General features: G+C 31.9%; 3 protein-coding genes across 6 annotated transcripts in view; 2 read left to right on the top strand and 1 right to left on the bottom strand.

Annotated features, from left to right (window-relative positions):
- The window catches only part of LOC134696279 (cyclic nucleotide-binding domain-containing protein 2-like), a 30,221-nt gene extending 24,387 nt beyond the window's left edge, over positions 1-5,834 (top strand). For all 4 annotated transcript variants that reach the window (XM_063557979.1, XM_063557978.1, XM_063557980.1 and 1 more), the window contains exons 6-12: positions 134-363; positions 1,201-1,352; positions 2,726-2,896; positions 3,561-3,643; positions 4,331-4,438; positions 5,104-5,247; positions 5,684-5,834. In XM_063557979.1, the coding sequence (XP_063414049.1) occupies positions 134-363; positions 1,201-1,352; positions 2,726-2,896; positions 3,561-3,643; positions 4,331-4,438; positions 5,104-5,247; positions 5,684-5,824 (1,029 nt within the window). In that variant the 3' untranslated portion in view covers positions 5,825-5,834. The remainder of the gene's footprint in view (positions 1-133; positions 364-1,200; positions 1,353-2,725; positions 2,897-3,560; positions 3,644-4,330; positions 4,439-5,103; positions 5,248-5,683) is intronic.
- Positions 5,835-6,851: 1,017 nt separating this feature from the next.
- LOC134697089 (uncharacterized) lies at positions 6,852-12,399 on the bottom strand. The gene is made up of 5 exons (XM_063559125.1): positions 11,822-12,399; positions 10,905-11,060; positions 10,120-10,243; positions 9,487-9,669; positions 6,852-8,459 (listed from the first exon to the last, which is right to left on the bottom strand). The coding sequence occupies exons 1-5, from the start codon at positions 12,394-12,396 to the stop codon at positions 8,268-8,270; spliced, it is 1,230 nt and encodes a 409-aa protein (XP_063415195.1). The 5' UTR covers positions 12,397-12,399; the 3' UTR covers positions 6,852-8,267.
- Positions 12,400-20,075: 7,676 nt separating this feature from the next.
- On the top strand, positions 20,076-24,152 carry LOC134697796 (uncharacterized protein K02A2.6-like). Its single transcript, XM_063560080.1, has one exon. It carries the CDS (start codon positions 20,076-20,078, stop codon positions 24,150-24,152), a length of 4,077 nt encoding a protein of 1,358 aa, XP_063416150.1.
- The last annotated feature ends 606 nt before the right edge of the window (positions 24,153-24,758 follow it).

The raw sequence follows: 24,758 nt of genomic DNA on the forward strand, positions 1-24,758 counted from the left end.
TTCCGCATAAACCAGAAAAAATGCTGTTACATTTAAACGTCTGAGAGAGAAATGCACGATGAAACGAGATCCCAATAAAGATAATTTCAAATACTGCATATAGACAATTATTGATATATGTTTATTATTACAGGAGTTAGCTTTAATGCACGGATCAAAGCGAACAGCAACTGTTACCTGCAAAAACAGTGTAGAACTATTAGCTGTTGGTAGAGATGACTTTATAGATATATTCATGCCAATTACCAAAGATCAAGAACCAGAACATATACGCTTCCTCAGATCCATTAATATACTGCATGGATGGCCAATAGAATGTCTTCCTTATCATGATCCAAAAATATGCTGCTTTACATTTTTCAGGTACTAAAATATGACATTATCCAGAACATTTTATCCTGAGTTGAAACAAATTTAAAACTAAAACAGGTCTTTCAGCGCTATTTATAATTTTCGTCTATTCGTTGTTTTGATTGAGTTATTTGAAAAATCTATATCGTTTTTGAAACCGAGAAAGATGTCTTGCAATCTAATTGTGTTGTCTTATACATATATATTGGCCTTTATTTCTCTATAATATCTTATATTAGTCGGCGGGAGAGTGTGTAGTTTTGATATTCGTTCTTACCAATAATCTAAAAATTATTAGTTAAAAGAAACAAAATTGTAAAAATATACTTCTAACGAAATGAAATCTTGTAGTTAGTTATACAATAAAGGAAAAGTTAACTACAAGTTTGATAGTTAACACATACGTGTACATTGGAAACAGCGTGCAAAATCCTCATCTTATTTATATCGAGATGTGGTTTGATTAAAAATGAGAAAACAAGAGGCCAAATTACGTAGATGTCAGTCATAATTATACATACTTAAACAACAATAACATATGTTCTGGTTGCCTATGAGACAATTCGCAGTTTCAGAATCTAATGCATCCTGGGTAATATTTTCAAAAGTGCACACCAAAACGTCCTGATTGGTTAAAAAAGTCACAAACAATGGAAATTTAACCAATAACGTGACGTTATTTTTATTTTGGGGTACGAACAATGAAATAACCCATAATTCTTTAGATTCTGAAACGGCCAATTAGCCACCGTTAATTATTATATAGTATATTTATATATGTATTTCTATTTCCATGTTATCTTGTTTTCCCTCCTTAACACGATGTCTTTTATATTTTTATTATTTTAGACGTGGAGTATTGTTATGTAAAGACAGCAATAACAGTGAATGGGTCTATATAATCAAAACAGGCAACTGTAGAGTGTTAAAGAGCTTACATCCAACCAGACCTACAATTCCTATATCTGAACATGATATCAAAAATTCTCACGATATTATAAGTAAGTTTGTCAAGTTTAGATTTTATTTCATTTAAAACAAATGAGGTTTTAAAAGCTAAGTATACGACAAATCTCCCCGCATGGCAAGGTATAATGTATAACATTATACAAATATACATTGTATAACATTATACCAATATACATTGTATAACATTATACCAAGAGGGCATATGCACAAACATAATGACAATATACAAATATTCATTTCAAATCTGCCTCGTAGCTAACTTGAACAATTGTTAAAATACACTATTCAATAATAGAAACAATACACATTTCAACTCAAATTGATCATGAAATATGATATATATAGGAAAATAATTCAAAGTATCCAGTGAAAAACAAAAAATAAGTGATTAAAAGAATCTGAACAAATTTAAAAGTGAGAAATTACCGTAATAATGAATACAGGGGTCAAATTTATTTGGCGAAACATGATAACAAAAGTCGACACTTAATTTATAAGTATTAGTATTCAAATAGCTGTAAAGGCAATCAAAATTTAAAGCAGACCATGCTTAAGTTTAAAGTTCCAAGTTCTAATATCGATTTTTGAATTTTTGGGTGAAACTAAAACAAAAATTCGCGCTTTTGCTTTAAATCAATGTTTTAAGCAACAAAATAACACTCTGCAAATATTAGACAAACTGAGCAATAATTTTCCTTGGTACATTGTTTCCAATTCAATTATATATGAAAACTATTTTGCCTTGTATTGTTTCTTGTGTTGACTAATATAATTAACTTGGAATAATATTAATAAAATGCTAACATATTAACAAAATATTGATATAAACGATCACATTACGTAATTCAAATATGAGTTTCAGTATATGTACACATTGATGAATGTGTTTATTGATAATTGAGTTTCATAAATAACGTATAGAATGAATGGATACCAAGGTGTAACATTTACAACTATACAAATAAACTTCCCTCAGTTACATGTAGCTAAAAGTAAGAAAGTTTTTTTTTACTAATGGTAGAGATGTTTTAAACCCCTCAGCTGCAATATATACATGTTATATATGCTTTATTTTCTCTTACTGGTCATCTTAGCATTTTAGTTATATATTACCTTTAAGGATATAAGTATCACAGAACACCACAGATCTCAATCTCGTAATGTTTTTTTCTCGAGTTTATAACACTACCGAATATTTACAAACAATGAGAATCCTGACAGATGCTGTTAGGGGTGCATGAGTTAAACCCAGTTTCTGTAACAAAATTAATGATATAATAAACGAACTTGCATTCAAACAATTTAGGAGATGCACGAGAACTATTAAGTTTTAAAAGTGCACAAGATAAGTATATCTGACAAAATTATGGAAATATATTTTGATATTGAAATTATATCTTTTCAGAGTTACCCCCATTGATATCTCCCCGGTCGATATCGTCGTGTAATACCTCTGTGTCAATACAAAGTTCGTTATCACACACCTCACACTTGTCTTCAGCGTCGCGGAAAAAGAAACGACGACGATGTACTGTAGATAGTCTTATACATATTTTACATAGTACCAGCGACAGTCGTAAGTATACAAGTAAAGTAAATGCGTTTAAGTTCAAATATTAATTCAATAGTTACATTTTTAATGAAAAGCCTGTAACTAACCGTTCAGTCTTTTTAATATTAGATTGATAGCCAAAAGCATCTAATGTCAACTTTGCCACAGTAATCTGCAAGCAAATAGTCTGAATGTACTAAATTGACCGCAGTGAAAAGGCTTAAAATGACTTAATATTTCATTGTCTAGATTTTTCAGAGCTTTTCAGATCAAAATGGCTCATTCATTTCAAACTAGATACGGTTTACTGTTTCTCTGTTGCTGATGACTCATGGTCTATTTTTCATACAGAAAAAAATATATATTGTTGAGGAATTAGTTTACAGCAATTACTAGTATATAGTTAAAGCTGTATAAAGCTGATATTTTTTTAAGCCTCCAATACCAAGAAACGTGAAGAACTTAAAACGTACAGCCAAACACATTTTTCAAAACACTTTGCCTGTTTTCTAAATTGATCACCTGATAATTCAATAGAAAGCGAAAAACAGAATAACATGATAAAATACCTGTAGGTCCGAAAATACTGTATAGAGTAAGTTAAAGATGTTCAATGTATGCATATACTCGTTCAAAAGGTATCCTTTCAAGTAAAACAAAACATATATCCTGTGCTTCTCGTTTTCAGCTCATCTAAATCTGGAAGAACACAAAAAGGAAGTAGAGATGTTATATGATAAACTGCATAATAACTTTGATCGACGTGGAAAGGTGAGACTTTATTGTAATTTGTTCAATTCAAAATTCATCATAATCTTTCAAATCGTAACTTTAAAGTGTTAAAGGGTATCAACTTTGCCTCCACTTTTAATATTTGGTATAACAGTTAAACAAAAAGGAAATTAGATGGGATTTTAACGTCCTATTAAACCACTCTTTTACATAAGAAATATATACCTTTTCTTTTCAGACACTTTTGCAAATCAAGGCAACTGGTACATGGTGTGTACTGTCACACCCCTTTCCTTTGTTTAGTGAAATATTAGGCGTACGTATTCACGTTGACCCTGACAATATTTGACCGTTGTTAGGGCACTATATTCGTGATTTTCATTTAATGATGCGTGAATTCATTGCATTGTGTTCAATGCTATAAGCTAAAATCAGGACAATGATGTGTTTGTTGTTGTTGTTATGAATTTACATTTCATCCTGGGACCCTTGGTTAAATAACTTACTAAACGCTGGGTGCTTTGTTGGTGCTGAAGATCGAACATGATCTAGTTCTTTCCATTTAAACATAAGTTGTTAATATTTTATTTTGTGGATAGAAGTCTCAACGCGACCAAATTTGTCTCGTTATTTGTTTATATCAGAAAAAGGACAAAGATACAGAAGAGAATATTTAAAAACAAAGCAGACATAGCATAATTACATACTTTTGTTTTAAACTTTCAGCGATATTCAAAAGTTTTTGAAAAATTAGAGAAGAAAGTAGATAAAGAGAACATAGTTGAAGAAAAACTGTTTGTTCAAATACAGAACCTTGGTCCAAAAGACGTTTTCGTAAGTTGTACCTGTTAATTAGAAATAAACAAAAACATCATGCACAAGTTTGCTCTGAATTACAAGCTACTGGACTTGTGATACCTTCGGGAACAATGGATCTTATGCAGGTACCTAAATATTACACTAATTTTGAAGTAACAAAATAGTACTGAATATTAAAAGTAGATTTCCAGTACACAATTAGTACCTATGCAAAAGTAGCTGTGTAGTCAGGAATAGAATATGAACAGATATGTAAGGGAATGAGAGTTGTCTCTCTTCGAACAGAAAATTGAATAGTTTATAATCCTCTATCAGAATTGTAAAGTGTGGATAATGTATAGCATTGCGTAATCAAGATATCTCAATACTTTCACTAAAGTCGAAGTTATTTGAAAGGCAAATTCGGATGGCTGCTTCAGCTGATGGACATGAAGTATTGCAACTGGATAGTATGAGCTGATACATACTATAACGTTCAATTAAATCGTGAATGAAAAAAACCTTAGTGTTATTAGAAATATAAGGAGAAAACAAGATGGAATGATAATCATTAATCGGATACGGACATGAAACACCTTATTAGTATTGTAAGATAAGTTTTCATTTAATTAATTATAATTCAGACCAAGTTAATGGTCCTAATACTAAATGTTGACGAAAATATGTGACTTGTTTTAAAGGGGTTAGAGCAAGTCGCATTTGGAATGATAAGCAACACAACAAGTACGATATTAGTATCAGATGGTGCTGAATGTATACTGATTAACAAGAAATATTTCCAACAACATCTGAATGACGAAGGAGCCAAACGATTAAGACGAACTGTATGTATAATAGTGTGACTAAAATCATAGTTTTTGTAATTGATAATTTTGCTTAAGTTTGGTCCCACGATTATTGAAATTATTGAAAATATGTATTCCACGAATAATGAATCGACAGTATTTAAAATACCCAGATTTCCTATCGTTATAGATTTGAAAACTTAAATATCCAGATGTAAATGATCACATCAGTTTGATCGGGTTGTTTCTCTAGAATCTAAAAAGTTAAGGATGGTAAGCATATTTGGTTACTCTTTAAATGCCCCTTCAGTCTCATACCTTCTGAAGTGTCTAAGTATTTTTAGCATCCCCCGACTTTCGATATGCTTTAATTAGTCAAATCCAGAAAAACGCTTCGGACGCATGTAATTTATATGTTAGGCCAAATCATAACTCATTGATTTAAAATAATGTTTCCTTGTTAATTCTTTTGCAGCTTCAACCTTTACCGTCAGAAGAAAGCCTACAACAGAAACTTCAGGATAAAACAAACTGGGAGGCATACAAAGCATTGACAGTCATAGATCAAATATTGTATAAAAGACAGGTTCAAAATACAGATTCCTTGTTCTACTGAATACTCAAAATAAAAAAATTGTTTTATTTTTTAAGTGAATTTCAATGTCTAGCTTACATGAAAGAGAAAGCCTAGCAAATAAATACATGTATACAAATGTACATCATAAATCAAATCAGAAAAAGGATAACACTCAAATTGGAATATATAGTAGAAGTTTGTTATTTTACTGAAGTTTTACCTCCTTTTAAGATTTTTAAACATTAACTTCTGTTTATCATCGCTTAACTTATCTACATTTTGATTTTCTTGTACTTTTCATTAAACTGGCCCAAATATGACATGGTTGGAAATTAGAACGATCATAGGAAACATGTGTACTAAGTTCAAGTTGATTGTACTTTAGCGTGAAGCCGCAAAAACGGACGCACATACCGAAAAAAACAGAACGCCACAAAGTGGGGAATAAAAATACTTGCAAGACGCTGCTGCATGTTAATACTACTTTTCAGAGTCCATCAGGATGTTAATAAAGAACAAGATGTGTTATGATTGCTAATGAGATAAATACCCACCAGACTAAGGAACTAGGATTTAAGCAACCGTTGTTCTTGTATGGCACATAATAGCAAAACTCAATAAACAATAAAGTCAGCTGTAAAAGGCCCTACCATGACAAATTGGGTCTCTTTGCGTTTTTGTCAATCTCATAGTTTAATTGTGACAGCAAAGCTTTTTGCAATGTCATGTTTCTGGGAAGTTGTAATTGATTGATATCCGTCCAATGGATTTTTTTCTGGTTTGTTTTGTATCCAGTCACTGCACTGGGGGCCACTATAAACAATAGTAGAACTTGTAAAAGGTTTATGCATTTGTCAAACAAATGTTACAATGTATTTTTGTTATATTTTTTGTTGGTTTGATGTTATATTTACTAACCTCTCTTTCAATTTTTTCTACAAATATCATTGATTAAAATCTACTATTATTGAAAAAGGAATATTTTTAAATTTTATTTAAATAATGACAACATTGATGCTTTGAGAACAAATAATAAACTATAAAACATGGGCAATTCAATGAATATCTTTTACAAGTAGGGATCTCATAAACATGTTTAACCTGCAGCAATTGTGTGCCTGTCTCAAGTCAGGAGCCTCTGGCCTTTGTTAGTCTTGTATGATTTTTAATTTTAGTTTCTTTTGTATAATTTGGAGTTAAGTATGACGTCCATAATAACTGTACTAGTGTACATATTTTTTAAGGGGCCATCTGAAGGACGCCTAAGGGTATGGGAGTTGCTCGCTACATTGAAGACCCATTGGTGGCCTTCCACTGTTGTCTGCTCTATAGTCGGGTTGTTGTTTGACACATTCCCACTTTCCTTTCTCAATCTTATTAAAAACATGTCTTAATATGGATATCCAAATCTATATATGAATATTTGTAGAAATATAGAATGCAGTATTTTGTGCACTATTTATTTCATCTCAAAGTTGTGGTGAAGTCTGTACAATCGATTCATAAGAAACCAGCCTCATAATTAAATTTAATTTAAAAGACAGAAGTGTACAAGGGAGCAAACACAAATCCCAAATCATTGGTCAAATAAATAAAGGCAACAGTGTCATTTTGGTCTCTTCTGGACAGTTGTCTCATTGGCAATCATACCACATCTTCTTTTTTTTATTTTAACGGTAGTGTAGCACTGTTCAAAGTTCATAAATCAAAAGATAACATGTCAAAACACAGATAAGACAAATCCTAGTAATATTTCTACAATTAAACTGCATTAGTTTATGTTTAAAGAGGCATTTTAAATTAAGTCCCTTTCTATGTATGAGAGCGTTTACTTATAGCTTGAATGGTTTCAGATTTGAAAAAAAACAAACTAACTGAGCATTTTCCTCTAAGATTAATACAGAAACATACAATAATATAGAAGCATATTTCATAACTGTAGCTATATTTGTCAATTCACAATTTCATTATGGAAAGGCAGTGAACATAAATATGGTACACTTTATCCATCTTGCTTTAATATTTTAAATCAAATACCAATTCTGATTGAAAGCCATTATGAATATGTATGAAATAAGCTTAATTTTGATTAAACCATATTTTAAATTCATATACTGAAACAATTTGTTTTCCAGGACCTCCAATTTCTGTGTCATTTATATCCTTCATTGAAATATAAAAATGATGAATGTGTTTTACAAAACTTGTATTTCATAATAAATTGTCTGAAGCCACTTGTGATGACAACTACTATAACTACAGCTTTGTTTCATGACGTGAGTACCCAAAAGGGTCTGACATAGTCAATGTTATAATATTTGAGTCTGTAGACTTTCCTAAGATGATATTTAGGTATGTTCACTATCATTGAACGACCATCATTGATAGAAAATTGGGTCTGTAGATTATCCTTGGATGAAAAAAGATCTGTTGGCTTTCCTTGGATGAAATAAGGTTTGTAGACTGTCTTTGGATATTTAGATTATCCTTCATCTGTTATAAATTTTAGTAATTTTCCAATATCCAAAAATGTTTGCACAAGCTGTTTTCTATCATCTTTTTGTAGAATATTATATGTTCTACTGTGTGTTACAGTTGCTACTTTATTGTGAAAACATCCATTACACAAATTGTCATAATAACCATCCTCTGGCTTAAAAGATGTCATTGTCACCTGAAAAATATAATAATATAATACTTTTGTTTTGTTTATATTCTTGCTGATTTTATGTTGTTAAAGTTTTCATTCGTTTAAATGTTCCTTTTGAGTATCTTGAATGTCAAGGGGGAAGGGGGTGGTCAAAGTATTTTCTGGATCAGGCCTGACAAAAAAATAATTTCCTTTTCCATTTTTTTTTTAATAATAATCAATTCAAACAAGACTTTTTAAATGTGTTCAATCTCTAATCCAAACTAAAAGAGAACTCAGCATGAAAAGGAGGTGCAATCTGGGTACATTGTAGCTTCTAATTAATGGAAGACAACCGTGGAAAAGAAGTCACTGGTATCAACAGCAAATGCCCAGTTGATTATCTTTACATATATGGAGTTTTGAAGTTCAAGTACATAAAGGTTCAAATAACTAAATTTATTCAAGTCTGAAATGTATGTCAAACAGACACAAATTGCAGCAATCAAATGTGTATATGTATATCACATTCTAAAATCTAATGAAATAGGACTTCTGATAACCTGCTTAATCCTCATTCTGATATTTCAACACTTTCATATATGATATATATTCAATTCAATACTAAGATTGTATTTAATTTCAATTGTTTGAAAGTAAATTCATGATACTTTATGATACATTTTACAATCAGTGCAGCTGTAAGAAATGCACAAATTTAAATATAAACATGAGGTAGTAACATGGTAAATCTTAAGTACAAATTCTCTTCTATGAAGCAGAACAGTTGCCTATACTTACTTAAATCCACTTCATTTGAAATTTGGCAAATAATTGTCTCATTGGCAATCACACCACATTGCCTTATTCTTATACAAATTTAACATGATAGTATTTGATAAAATGCATGCAACTTGAATAGTTTTGGCTTTAAATGAAAGACAGAGATTATTCTACATGATGAAAAAAGAAGACATTGATCAATATTTTTTCCTTTCAGTTAAGGGATAATGTAATTTGCTGAAAAATCACTGTTACATCCAATATGTTTGATAATATAATGAAAACTTACATTTGTTCCTTGTACAATGAATCCATACATTCCATCATTTCCAAAGGTTGAAAATGGTAAGGTACACAGAAATTGTCCACCATGTTGACCAATGAGAGAAGATCCAAATTGTTGGGAATAAGATGTTCTCTGTAAGTCTCTTAAATTCCTTGCAAGGTCCACATCTTGATTGCATTGGTTCACCTGAAGTGAAAAAATACCCACAGGTAAAATGAGAGGAAAGAACTATCACCTTTCAATAATTGTACAGAAGAAAAATTTGTCTGTATTACATATCTTCATATGAATGTACATTGGATATTATTAGATAGACATAATGGGATTCAGAATTGGTTTTTTATTTTTAAATTCAAATTTGGTTAAAACAATTGCCATTAATCATCCAAGTGTTATACTATTACATCTATGCCAAATTTATTTTCATTTGGTATATTAAAAGAACATGGTCATCTGCCAAACCATCTAATGAAATATAGAGTCAAAGTGCTGTTAGTGAATTTGATGGATAACTTTATTCTGTGTTTTTCAAAGGTAGTGATAATTCTTGGAAGATTTAGATATTATGTCAGAACCATAGGGTTTGGTTGCATTAAAACCAATCTTTACACTAAAAAATCATCACATTTATTTTACCGTTATAATAGCACAAATCTTCTCTAAACCAGTATCTGTAGGATGGCATAAGATGGCATCTGGACTGGCAACTAAACCTCTACCACAAACTGTCAATGGATAATTTGGGACACTTGGACTACTCCTACAAAATAAAATACATGTACATTTAGTAACGTGATCATTTGTGAATCTTGTTTTAAGTCCATGTTTTAATTGTATTCTGTTCATAAAATCTTAAAGATCACTAATCTAACTTTTACAATAACTTAGTTATCATTTAATATACAATTGTACAGGTATATAGACTTAAAAGTTTCAATCCCAAACAACAAAAGTAATGTAGCTAAGTTAGAAATATTATCTTGTGTTTGATTGAGATTGCACAACGGGATACCATTTTCTTAAATGAATGATGCTTGTGTAATATACAAAGTCTATTTGGTAATCTGAACAGAATCTGAGTGACGATGAGACAGCTCTCCAACCAAATAACAATTTATAAAAGTAAACCATTATAGGTCAATGTAAAGCCTTCAACACTTGGCTCACAACCAACAACAAGCTACAATGTATAAAGGACCCCAAAATTACTAGTGTAAAACCATTCAAAAGGGAAAAACAACAGTCTAATCAATATAAAAAACCAGAAACGAGAAACACATATAAATTACATAAACAAACGACAACTACTATACATCAGATTCCTCACTTAGGACAGGTGCAAACATTTGCAGCGGGATTTAACGTTTTAATGGTACCAAACCTTCTGCATATTACTGCTTACATATATATTGACTACTCACACAAAATTCAAGCTAAACATTCTTGCAAAACTAACAAAAAGTTCTTGAAACATTCCTTCTGTCACTCCTTCCAATATGTCATTTTTTTGTCGTCCAACCGTAAATGAAAGTTGCCATATTAAATTCTTAAGGCATGAAGACAACTCTCTGCAAATTCTAGAAAACAAAATAAAATAAGAAAGTTATTTACCATGTTTACAGCTCAGTCAAACACAATACAATATCAACAAAACAGGTTTACATAGAAACAGCTGTGAACAAGTATTTTTATATAAAGCAAAATGCAAGTATAGACTAGGAAAAAAACATCTTATTTGCGGAAAACAGAAAACAGCAAGACGCAGAAAAGCGTAAATTTCAAGTCTTCATTAGATTAAAAATATTCTAATAAACGCGGGTTTCAAACAGTCTACAATGTTCTAGTTCAGTTCTTTATATGAATATATATCATGTTGTATATAGGAAATGAAATAAGTGCACAAGTTATTGTCCAGTAAACACCATTTCAAACAACAGCTAAATCCCTTATTTTCTTATATTGTATTATGTGTTTATAATCAAAAAGTCATCTTCATAGTTCATATACCTTTATGAAATATGTATATATACATGTATATACAAATGTATTAAAGCAAATCTTTTAACTGTGATTGGAATGCACAGGTTTGTACAGTTGCTTCAACTTTGACCTTAACACAGACCATAACCAAAGCCATTTATGATACATCCACTTACCTGCTTACAGTAATTTATCTCAATATTTTAATCTGCTACATGTAACTCTTTTTCTTTAGTTAAGGAATCCATCTGCTCCATTCATAACCCTTTAACTTCACACTTAGCCTACATCATGTACATAATTTACATTGTGAACATTATAAAAAATAACTTTTTAGTTTACCTGTTAATGATATTACCTGTCTCTTACTTCTGATGTTTCTACATAGTCTGCAATCCAATCAGCATCCTCAAATATGTGCTGTATTTTTGAAAGGTCACCAAATTCAATTTCATCAATGTTATTACAGTCAATGTTAAAGATATTATCAATTGCGTATTGAAAACATTCATATTTCACTTTGTCTTCAGCACTACGGAAGCCAAATTTTAAAATTCTAGGAGACCATTTCTTCTTCATGGCAAAATGTGAAAGCCCCTTGAAGAATACATCTTCTATATTTGTACATTTTTCAAAGTTCATTCTGAAAGGTGACAGATCCATGGCCGTCCAGTCTGAAATGTTTTTCTTTATCAAGGATCCTGATGGAAAAATAGGGTTTTCTGAATCTGTTTCACTGTGCATGCTCTCTTCTGGATGGGAGACACAATTGTTCTCCACTTCAGAATTGCGTTTTCTCTTGTTCCCTTTGTACCTAACTTGTTCGCTGTTGTTGTCAGAGGAAGCTCCTGACTCAGTACAATGTCTTTTCATTGGTTGATTTGAAGAATCAGGACAAACTGAGTTATCAAAGTTCTCTTTTGAAGATGCCATTCCACTGTACAAAAAAAGAAAAAAGGGTTTAATAATTTATTTGTAATGAATCATTAAAATTGAGGTGTCAATCATCTTAGCTGAGCAATTAAATTAATGCCAGTTCAAAGATATGGTCATGATGGCAGTTACTTATATCTGTCATGTGACTTTCAACACCATGTGACCAAAATGTAGGCAATGTTACTACCAAAATTCACATGTTGAGTAAATGTGTGAAAAAGTCTAAGGCCATACTGCATAAAAAGTAAGGAAATAAAAATCTAATTAGATTAGAATTCTGAATGACAACCTCCTTTAAGTCGTGAAGCAGGTTGTGATAAATAAGTCCGTACAGAACAGAATTATTTCTAGACTATCTCAGAACAAATGCAGAAAGACGATCCTGATGAAGCTGGAATATTCAATAAGTGCAGGGATACAGACGCATATATATTCTATCTGGTTAATGATGTCATCATGGTCATACAGAAATGTGTAATTGGTGTTCTTTTTCTGTAAAAAAAATGATTTTTTGTTTTTTGGTGTTTTAACGCCACTTTTCAGCATTGCATTTAGGCTTTTTCGTGGCAGTCAGGTTATTTTTGGTGGAGGAAGCCGGAGTGCCAGGAGAAAACCACAGACCTTGGACATGTTGGATAGGAAAACTGAAAATTCTAGTTAATGAAGATTGGAGTCGACTGTACCCCCATGAGCAAGGGTTAGAACTCACAACCTCAGTGTTGACTGGCTAGTGATTACAATAGTAACTACTTAGACCACTTGGCCCCCGAAGCCTCATTCTGTAAAAAGTATGATTTATGAAATAGCCTATTGCAGTGTACTATTTAGCCAAAATAAGAGGGTTGCTGCCACTCTCAGTCCTTCATATAATCTGATATCTACATGTAACATGTCTAAAGTAGAAAAACATGTAGTTTAACATATGCATGCTTTAATTTATACAGAATGTTGATATATATGTGTGTATGATTATTTGTTTCAACTGCAGGACGGTGCACATAGTGCAAGTTGTGTGGTAATCTAGGCACCCAAGCTGATCCCAAAACCTTATCATCACTATTATAGACCACAATGAGGGTTGGTCAACATGGTATCGGGAACGTTTGCCCTAATAGCATGTTCGCCCTGGGTACGTTTGCCCTGAGTTCGTTCGCCCATAGTCCGTTCGCCCTACTAAAAAAATAATTTATTTTCAGGGCATTGAATTTGAATAAACATATTCAGATATTTCTATAGTATATATTCTTGAAATTTATGGAAACAGGGAAATATTTAAAAGTTTATGGCTTGTGTAGGATCGTTAATTGTTCAATGACAAAATAATTCAGATCACTGATTATCATGATTATTGTGATACTTGTCTTTTGATGGATTATAAATATAAAAATCAAACGTTTTGTTTTGATAAAATATTCAGCTTGAAACACAATGATGTGCGAACTGTAAATCATGAAACGGATTTACAAGTTCATTTATTATTATACTCGGAGACTAGTCTCATACTGCATACATTTATGATTGACCATGTTGACTGAATACAATTATTTTGTTAACAAATATCAATAAAGAGAAATACATTGTATACTAGTATTCTACTTTGTATTAAATCAAAGGGAAAATGACAAAATGATTACGGTAATATAAATATTCTGTCATTTTTTTTAACAACTTTAACATACATGTATTCTGTTCAAATACTTAAAATTATGCGGCTGGACAACAAATAGAAAAAAAATAAAAATCTGGGCCAATGGACCCTCAGCGAACAGGCATCAGGGCGAACAGGGAATATGGCGAACGTGAATCAGGGCTAACGGACCTAGATTCGGTCAACATGGTCAAGAGACATGTTTATCGCCACTTCATTCTGTATTTGCCTGTCCCAAATCAGGAGCAATATAATTTCAGTGGATCTTGTTTGTTGCTGTATTACATATTTGTTTTCTAGTTCTTTATTTTGTACTGTACTGTAATGCTTTAAGTTTTCCTGTTTGAATTGTTGAAATATGTTCGTCATTTTGAGGCCCATTATAGCTGACTATGAGTGGTATGGGCTTTGTTCAATGATGAAGGCCATATGGTGACCTATAGTTGTTACTTTTGATGTTTTATTTGGTCTCTTCAATTCTTGAAAAGTTGTCTCATTTGTACTTTTTCATTGTTTTGTTTTGTTGGTTTTTTGTTTTGTTGTTTTTGTTTTAGGTTTACTTCAGGTAAAGACCCTTCACGACGGGAGCTTAGCTATAATTAGTCACCCTGTATCAACAGTACATTTTACAATACTCCATGTACTCTAGATCTGTGAATCAAATAAAATATAAGCTTTCAAACCTAATATAGTGTGTCGAACTATAAATCGTCTGGGCACTTGTTTATGTTTATGTTTTGTTGAAGCCAAAACAGGATCTAATGAACAGAAAACCAGTCTTGGTTCTACAAAATACCACAAAAAAAGAATAACCTAACACCGAAAAGACTAATTTGTCTACTGTATGTAGTGTTTGCTATGTATGCTTTAGTATATGAGTATAGAAAGAGAGATAACTCTGTTATATGTTCAAACCAGCTAACCAGCTATAATTGAAAAAGAGGAGTGTGAAAAGGAAACAAGAAATACGTCATATAATGTACACACTCAAAATCGGTTTTCAATACTTCAAGAGAAAGAAATACCAACACAATTAGAAAGTATTCAAAAAGACAAAAAATATGAAGATACTCAAACCACTGATAATAAAGTTGATCTACTTATTATATCAGACTCCCATGCAAATTATTTAAAAGAGAAAAGACTCTACAAATACAAAAAGGTAAAAATTCATATTTTGACAGAAGGAAAAAAGAACGTTAATGGTGCAAAAGAATTCATCTTAAATACAACAATACAAAGCGACAATGTGGTCGTTATTGTCGGCAGCAATGATCTATCTAAAGCAAGATCATCAGCGGAAAAAATAATGAAAGAAGTTGAAAGCCTCATAAGTGAATTCCAAGAAAAAAATCCAAATAGTAAGCTACATGTGTCGCCTTTATTTCATAGGCTGAAGCAAGAAGTATATTTAACAACAATGTGGATGAAATAAATTTCAAACTTCGACATCTGGCATCCAATAAAGTTTACATTCTCAAAAATCCATACATCAACAAACTCAATGAATACTTTTTTAGTGATGGAGTACACTTTACAGCACTGGGCACTAGTGAACTTGCCAAAATGATCAAAAATAACTTGAATGAACACCTTGGGATGGAATCATATTCCAATTACACAACAAACCAAGGACCAGAACGTTCTCAAAATAGAAACAATGGATATAAAGGATTCCAAGATCCTTTAAATAGGAACAATCGATTTAAAGGATTCCAAGATCCTCTAAATAGGAACAATCAATATAAAGGATCCGAAGATCCTTTTTACAGCAGAAATCCACAAAGCAACCCTGGATTAAGTCCGAACGAGAGAAATGTACTGATGCGGTTACTGAATATATAAATTATCAATAACACTCGAAATAATTTCACTTTGATAGAATTATTATTATTGTTTGTTATGTTAATATTAATGTGTGTGTATGTCTATTGAATCCAATTTGATAATATTGTAATAATATTATAACTTAATTCACCCAATCAGAATTATGCCTCCTTTTTACACATTTTGTATCCAATAGAGAAAACATTTCACATGAGGTTTTTACTGAATCTTTAAACCTATTTTAATTTTCATTAGTATGCAAATATATGTCATCCTTTACACATTATAATATCAAAAATAATTGTGTACAATAAACAACAAGATGTATGACCAGGTATGCCTATTTAATTGTAATATTACAGTACTTTTCTAAACAGTCAGAGTTATGCCTCTTTACACACATTTGCAACTTTATATTATTAATGACAATTTACACACACAAGTGAAATATTAAAAATTCACACCTTTCATTACAACTTATATGATTTATGCTTGTTTATACATAATGAAAATGCTAATCAATGTCATCGGGTCTCACAAAATCAGTATTGTGGTTATGTTTTAATATATATATACATAAAATGCTTCAGCTAGGATGCTGGAATATAAATGGTTTCTCTAGTCAAAAGTTAAATGATATAAATTGTAGTAAATTTGATATTTTTGGAATAGTGGAGTCATGGACCCACGGCGAGTCATCGATATCTTTTAAAAATTATACATGCTTTCACCAACCTGGAATTAAGAAAAAAGGTAAAAGAGGACGAAGATCAGGTGGAATCATTCTTTATTTTAAAAATGAATTCAAAAAAAGTAATGCTATCATTAAAATAGCCCAAAGTAAAAACTACATCTTTATTAAATTAGACAAAGATAAATGTGGTCTTACACATGATATTTTTTTAGGCTGTGTATATATAAATCCAAGGGCAAAGTCAGTATGTCCAGAAAACGATAAAATTTTTGATTCATTATCTAGTTTAGTGAATAAATACTCAGAATTGGGTAAAGTTATAATCATGGGAGACTGTAATAGTAGAACTGCTAATTTAATAGATTATATAGAACTTGATGAGACAGACTACCACCAGAATTCTGAGGGCAAGTCCAATTTACCTACAAATTATACATCAGATCTAATTTTACCCAAAAGAAACAACCTTGATCCTGAGATAAATGAACAGGGAAGAATGCTAATAGATTTTTGTATAGAATCAAAGATGAGAATACTTAATGGTCGAATTGACGGTGACTCGCTGGGGTTCCATACCTACTACTGTCCAAGAGGAAGTAGTAGTATTGATTATTTTTTAGTTTCTGAAGATATTTTTCATGAATTTGTTTATTTACATGTCTTTCCACCAAATGAGCTTTCAGACCATAGTTTATTATGGACTGGTTTAAAAAACAACAGTAATTATATATACTCACAAATTAACAACAACATTAATACTAAGGATTGTGATCTTCTTCCAGGTAAATACAATTTGGAATCAGGCTCAAGAGAAAAATTTGTAGAAGCCGTACAAGATTCAAAACTTTTAATTGATCAATTTTTACTAGAAGTCAATAATCCTGAAATGGATATAAATAATTTATCTGAAAATCTGAGCAATATAATTTTAGACTCAGCAAATAAAACATTTAATTTTAGACCATTCAAGGGGAAAAGAAAGAAAAAGAAAGGAAAACAGAAATGGTTTAATGGAAATTGTAAATTTTTTAAAAGGGAACTTAACAATCTTGGAAGTAGATTACAACAACATCCTAATAATCATGATTTAAAAACATCATACCACCAGTTAAGAAGGGAGTACAAAAAATTACTAAAAGATACAAAAAAGAAATTTATAACAGATATAATTGATAAATTAGATTCTCTTCATGAAGATAACCCTAAATTATTTTGGAAAACCATTAATAATCTGAAGAAAAATACAAATAGAGAAGAAAATCCTATACCTCTATCTGAAATGTCAAATTACTTAAAAAAGCTTTATGAAGAAAATAATACTGATTTAGATATCTCGAAGATAGAAATTGAAAATATTAATAATAAACATTTAGATTATGCATTCATTTGTAAAGAAGTCAGAGATGGCATTAAAAAACTTAAGAAGAATAAACAACCAGGAATAGACCTTATATATAATGAATTCCTTTTATATGGAAAAGACCTATTACTTTTACCTATTGTTAATTTATTTAACAGAATTTTATCAAGCGGAAAATTTCCAGATGCTTGGAATTTATCTTGTACTTCCTTCTTACACAAAAATGGTGACATAAACATATGCGATAATTATAGATGTATTAGCCTTACCAGCTGTCTTGGCAAGCTTTTCACCTCATTATTACAGAAAAGACTGCATAAATATATGGAAGAAAATAATCTTTATAATCCCTTTCAAGCAGGATTCAGACCAGATTATAGAACTGCAGATCATATTTTCACTATTAAAACTTTGATAAATAAATATTTACATAAATTAAAAAAGCCTATTTTTGCTTGTTTTGTAGATCTCTCTAAAGCTTTTGACTCTGTTTGGCACTCAGGATTATTTAAAAAACTATTAAATCTTAAAATTGGAGGAAATTTCTATAAGATAATTAAACATATGTACTCTAATTCAAAGTTTGTGGTAAAAAAAGAAAACTTTATTTCAGAAGCTCATAGAGCCAATAGGGGTGTTAGACAAGGTGATGGTCTTAGCCCTCTGTTATTTAATATATACACTAATGATCTGCCAAAAATATTTGATTTTTCAAAAACATTTCCTGTGTCACTCATTACAACACAATTTAATTGTTTACAATATGCAGATGATTTAATTCTACTGTCAGAGAGTGAAAAGGGTTTACAAGCTTGTCTGGACAGCCTGGGAATATATTGTAACAGATGGAAGTTGAAAGTCAATATTACTAAAACTAAAGTTATGATTTTTAGTAAGGGCAAGAAAAAATCTGCCATCAAATTTAAAATTAATGGTCAAAATATAGAAACAGTCGATAAATATAAATATCTTGGAATGCTGATTTCATTTAATGGCAATTTAAAGCATGCCGCAGAACATATGTATAATAAAGCTCTTAAAGCAGTATTTAGTCTTAAATCAAATATTCTAGATTATAATTACTCTGGTACCAAGCTTAAGCTAAAGTTATATGATTCTCTAATTAGACCTATTACAACCTATGGATCAGAAGTTTGGATATCCGATTTTACTTTAAAAGATTTAAATAAAGATAATATACCATTTGAAAAAATACATAATAAATTTTGTAAATATCTACTTGGAGTACATAAAAAGGCATCAAATTTAGCCTCCAGGTGTGAATTAGGAAGATTACCAATTATTAATTTTATTACTAAATTGGCTTTTAAATATTTCATAAGACTGCAACAACTTCCATCTGATAGATTTCTTGCTGAAGTGTATAAAGTAGATAGAGGACTTTTCAAAGAGGGGTCAAAATCATGGTATTCATTTATTGATTATAGTTGCAAAAAATTTAAATTGGATGTAAAGAATTTGGAAAATGAAAATCTAGAATTGAAAATACACGATCAAACCATCCAACTAATTAAAGAACAGCTTCAAAATTATTCTAATTACAATTCTGACTCAAAGCTTAAATATTTTTCATTTTGTTACACAAATTTTTCTCTTCAAAAATATCTTGACTTTAATATTCCAAAAGCACTATGTAAAAATTTGACTAAGTTAAGAATTAGTGCACATTCTCTTTTAATAGAAAAAGGTCGTTATCATAGACCAAAAATTCCGCATAACTCAAGACTTTGTCAGACTTGTGATTTATTAGATGATGAAAAACACTTCATTTTATACTGTAAAAAGTTTTCAATTTTAAGACAAGATCTCTTCAAAAAATTAAATATCGACCCCTCCGATTTAAATAAAAGGGAAAAGGAATCTACTATTCTACATAACATTATGTATCCTTTAAATAAAATTGATACAAAAGCTATCTGTACTTTTATTGAAAAAGCTTTTGAACTATATTAATGTTTTACAACTTATATTGGCTCTGTCCAGATATTATTTCTAATGTATATGCATTTATTTTGTATTAATTGTTTTAATATCTGTTCATTGTGTGGAAGACATCAATTGTGCACTGTACATATATATTGATTATCCAATAAACATATTTGATATTTGATTTGATATTTGAAACAATGTATGAAATTGGCGACGAGGATAATCAAAGGTTGTATTACAAAATGGGATCAGTTTTACTACCAGATGTTAGCGGTATACAGAATTTCGACATTTCTGACTCGACAGGTTTGTCTGCACGTTGGAAACGATGGCTTCGGGCGTTTCAACTATTTGCCGCAGGAAAAGGGGTTACAGACGTAGATCAAAAATATGCATTATTATTGCACACAGCCGGAATGAATGTTCAAGACATTTTCTTCACATTGCCGGAAGGTGCCGGAGAAGGTGCATATGAGAAAGCGGTGAGTGCGCTAGATGCTTATTTCACACCACTTTCAAATGCCCCTTATGAACGATCAATTTTTCGATCTATGATTCAGTCTTCTTCAGAGACAATTGAACAATATATAACGCGTCTTCGACAGAGAGCTGATACATGTGAATTTGGCAATCAAAATGCAATTGATGAAAGAATACGAGATCAAATTATTGATAAATGTTTAAGTCACCATCTCAGACGTAAATTACTTGAGAAAGGTAGGACACTTACTTTAGCAAATGTTAGAAGTATTGCAAAAGCTATGGAAGACTCAGAACGACAAGCTAAATCAATTGAAGGTCAAGGTCAAGTCAACATGGTACAGTCAAAAGGTAAACAGTATGGAAAGAACAGTTTTAATTCTGGTAGCAAAAGTTTTAATTCTGGTAATAAGTCTACTTGTACAGCAACTTGCTACAGTTGTGGACGTGAAGGTCACATTAGGACTGACCCAAGCTGTCCGGCTCGGGGGAAGAAATGCAGGAAGTGCAAAATTGTTGGTCATTTTGATAAAGTTTGTAAAACTAAGGATAAGTCAAAACACGGAAAGATTCGTCAAGTTGTTGAACAACCACAGAATAACACGGATGATGAGGAATATGTATTTAGCATGATCAGTGTAAATCAGATAAATTCTGTATGTGATAATATTGTTGTCAATATAGGGAATGTGAATTTGAAAATGATAATTGATTCTGGAGCATCATGTAACATCATGGGAATAAATTTATGGAATTATTTAAAAGATAATCATGTGAAATGTGTTTCGTCCAAGTCTACGAAGAGTTTATTCGCATATGGCAGTGAGGAACCATTGAAAATCGCTGGGATATTTACAGCTACTGTACAATGTAACAACAGAACTTTAAATGATATTGAATTTGTTGTTATTGAAGGCAAAGGTCAGGCTTTGTTAAGTCGTAATACAGCAGAACAGTTAGGTGTGCTGCAGCTTGTTCACAGTGTTAGTGAACCTGGAACAATTAAGGACAAGTATCCAGAATGTTTTACAGGAGTTGGTAAATTGAAATCATTTCAGTTACAGATACCTATCGACCCAGATGTTGAACCCATTATTCAGCCTATGAGGAGGGTACCGTTTAATCTGCGCGATAAACTTGGCAAGAAGTTAGATGAACTTTTAGATTTAGATATAATTGAACATGTCAATGAACCTAGTCAATGGGTTTCTCCAGTAGTAGTCGTGCCAAAACGTTCAGGTGATGACATCAGACTATGTGTTGACATGCGCCAAGCTAATACAGCTGTGAAACGAGTACGACATCCGATTCCAACAATAGATGAACTATTGCAAGATATGAACTCTAGTAAAGTATTTAGTAAGCTTGATGTAACTTGGGCCTATCACCAAATTGAGTTAAAACCAGAGTCTAGGGAAATAACTACTTTTGTAACTCATAAAGGGTTGTTTAGGTATAAGCGCCTTATGTTTGGTATTAGTTGTGCCCCTGAATTATATCAAAATATCATGCAACAAGTCCTTCAGGGCTGTGAGGGTGTTCATAACATTATGGATGATATAATTGTACATGCTAGTAACCAGGTTGAACATGATAAATGTCTAGAAAATGTTGTTAGGGTACTGAGAGACAAAGGTATTACTTTAAACAATGATAAATGTGAATTTAATATGTCCAAAGTAGTGTTCATGGGTCATGTTTTGTCTGGTCGGGGTATTGGACCAGCAGATGTTAAAGTCAAAGCTGTCGTTGAAGCAGGTGAGCCAAGAACTTCAGCAGAAGTTCGTAGTTTCTTAGGTCTTGTTAATTATAGTGCTAGATTTATTTCTGACTTAGCTACTATTTCAGCTCCGCTGCGTGCACTTACTCGTAAAGATGCAACGTTCACATGGGGTAAAGATGAACAAAGGTCGTTCGATGAGCTAAAACGTCGTCTTACCAATGCGGAAACTTTAGGTTATTATGACAAGTCGGCGCTGACTAAGGTAATCGCAGATGCTAGTCCAGTTGGACTCGGAGCCGTGCTCATACAAGAACAAAACGGTGAGATGCGCATTATTTCTTACGCGAGTAGGAGTTTAAGCGATACGGAACGCAGATATTCGCAGACCGAAAAGGAGGCTCTAGCCTTGGTATGGGCGTGTGAAAGGTTTCATGTTTATATCTATGGAAGCCAGTTCGAGCTCTTAACGGATCATAAACCGCTTGAGTGTATTTACTCTACAAAGTCGAAAGTATGTGCTCGAATTGAGCGCTGGGTTCTTCGTATGCAACCATATACATATACTGTACGGTATATTCCCGGACCGAAAAATATAGCTGACTCGCTATCACGTTTGATCAAAGAAGGGAAAACATGTGACAATCGGGAAAATGTAACTGAGGAATACGTTAAATTTGTAGCTCAAGAATCAACACCGGTTGCTATGACAACACGCGAAATCGAAAGAGCTTCCGAGAATGATCCTGAATTAAAGGCTGTCCGAGAATGTCTTGTTCACAGTCAGTGGCACCGCATCGAGTTCAAAGAATATCTTCCTATTCGAAGTGAACTATGCGCTATTGGTCAATTAGTACTTCGGGGTACTCGTATCGTGATACCTATTAGTTTAAGGGAACAGGTACTTCAGCTTGCTCATGAAGGTCACCCTGGCATTGTTGTCATGAAAACGCGTTTACGAAGTAAGGTCTGGTGGCCAGGGATAGATAAAAGTATTGAGAAGTTTTGTCGAAGCTGTTACGGTTGTCAATTGGTTAGTCAACCTAGTAAACCCGAACCGTTAAAGCGTACAGAGTTGCCCTCTGCCCCGTGGCAACATTTAGCTGCTGATCTATTAGGACCGTTACCGAGCAGTCATTATATGTTTGTATTAGTTGATTATTATAGCCGCTATTTTGAAGTCGCTGTTACTAAGAATATTTCATCGGAAAATATTACGTCGTTGATTTCAAAATTTTGCTTGACTCATGGATTGCCGTTATCAATTCACACCGATAATGGACCCCAGTTTGTTAGTCAACATTTTAAGAACTTTATGTCCGAACATGGTATAGTCCATCATAGAACAACTCCGTTATGGCCACAGGCTAACGGCGAAGTAGAGCACCAAAATCGTTCGATAATGAAGCGTGTCAAAATTGCGCAAGCGGAAGGTCGCGACTGGAAATTAGAATTGAATAAATTTTTAATTATGTACCGTAGTACTGCTCATTCTACAACCGGAGTAAGTCCGTCCGAATTACTTTTTGGTCGAAAAATCAGAACAAAGTTACCGGAGTTAATTGATTATAATATTAATGATTTTGAAGTACGCGACCGAGACGCCGAACAAAAGGAAAAAGGGAAAATATATGCGGATAAGCGTCGTGGTGCGTGCGAGAGTGATATTCGTGTCTCCGATCAAGTTCTAGTCAGGCAAGACCGTGGAAATAAAATGTCTACACCTTTTGTTCCATCCCCTTTTAAAGTGGTTGAGAAAATTGGTAATAGTGTATTGGTTGAATCTGACCAAGGTGTTCAATACAGGAGAAATGTGACACATTTAAAGAAATTTATTGAGAGAGAAAATAATGATTTATCTTGCTCACAATCTGATGCAAACAAAAATGTAGTTAATACAGAGTCTGTAATTATTTCAAGTCACAAAGATGATTTTGAGAATTTAAATGAATCTAGTAATTTTGATGAAAATAAGTGTTTAATTTCTAGTCAAGATGAAACTTGTAGTATGAAAGATAGACCAGTCAGAGTGAAAAAGTTACCGTCAAAGTTTGACGATTTTGTTTTGAAATAATATGTGTACCATTATGAACAATTACAAGTTATATGATTTATGTTATAAAGGTATTAATAACAAATGTTTTTGTTGTTGTTGACATATTATTGACAATGTGGTTTATTTGAATTTTTATGTTTAAACAAAATTGACATAGGGTAGTTCAATTTTTATTTGTAAAACAAAAATGTCAAGATGTTTTCAAATCTAAAAAAGAAGGAAGAGATGTAGTGTTTGCTATGTATGCTTTAGTATATGAGTATAGAAAGAGAGATAACTCTGTTATATGTTGAAACAATGTATGTGAACTGCTTGTCTCCCTTTGTACTGTTATATATACAATGTGCTGAGTTTCCGGTTATGTAATAAATGATGTACCTTCAATGGTGTTTGTTTGTAAGCCAGTATCAGGTTCAATCCGAATGTGCTAGCCACAAACAGTATACTGTATATCCCTTCTATGAACTACATGTTGACTTGTATTAATAACAATCAATTCAAAGTCGTTGATTGATCGATTCCTTGTTCATTTATTATAAATATATTTTTTTTTGTAAAACCTCTCCAAACAATATTTGTATAATCTCTTCATCCTTTGTTCAAAGCCGGTATCATAATGACAGT

This window comes from Mytilus trossulus, chromosome 14 (assembly GCF_036588685.1).
Source record: "Mytilus trossulus isolate FHL-02 chromosome 14, PNRI_Mtr1.1.1.hap1, whole genome shotgun sequence".
Classification (NCBI taxonomy): domain Eukaryota; kingdom Metazoa; phylum Mollusca; class Bivalvia; order Mytilida; family Mytilidae; genus Mytilus; species Mytilus trossulus.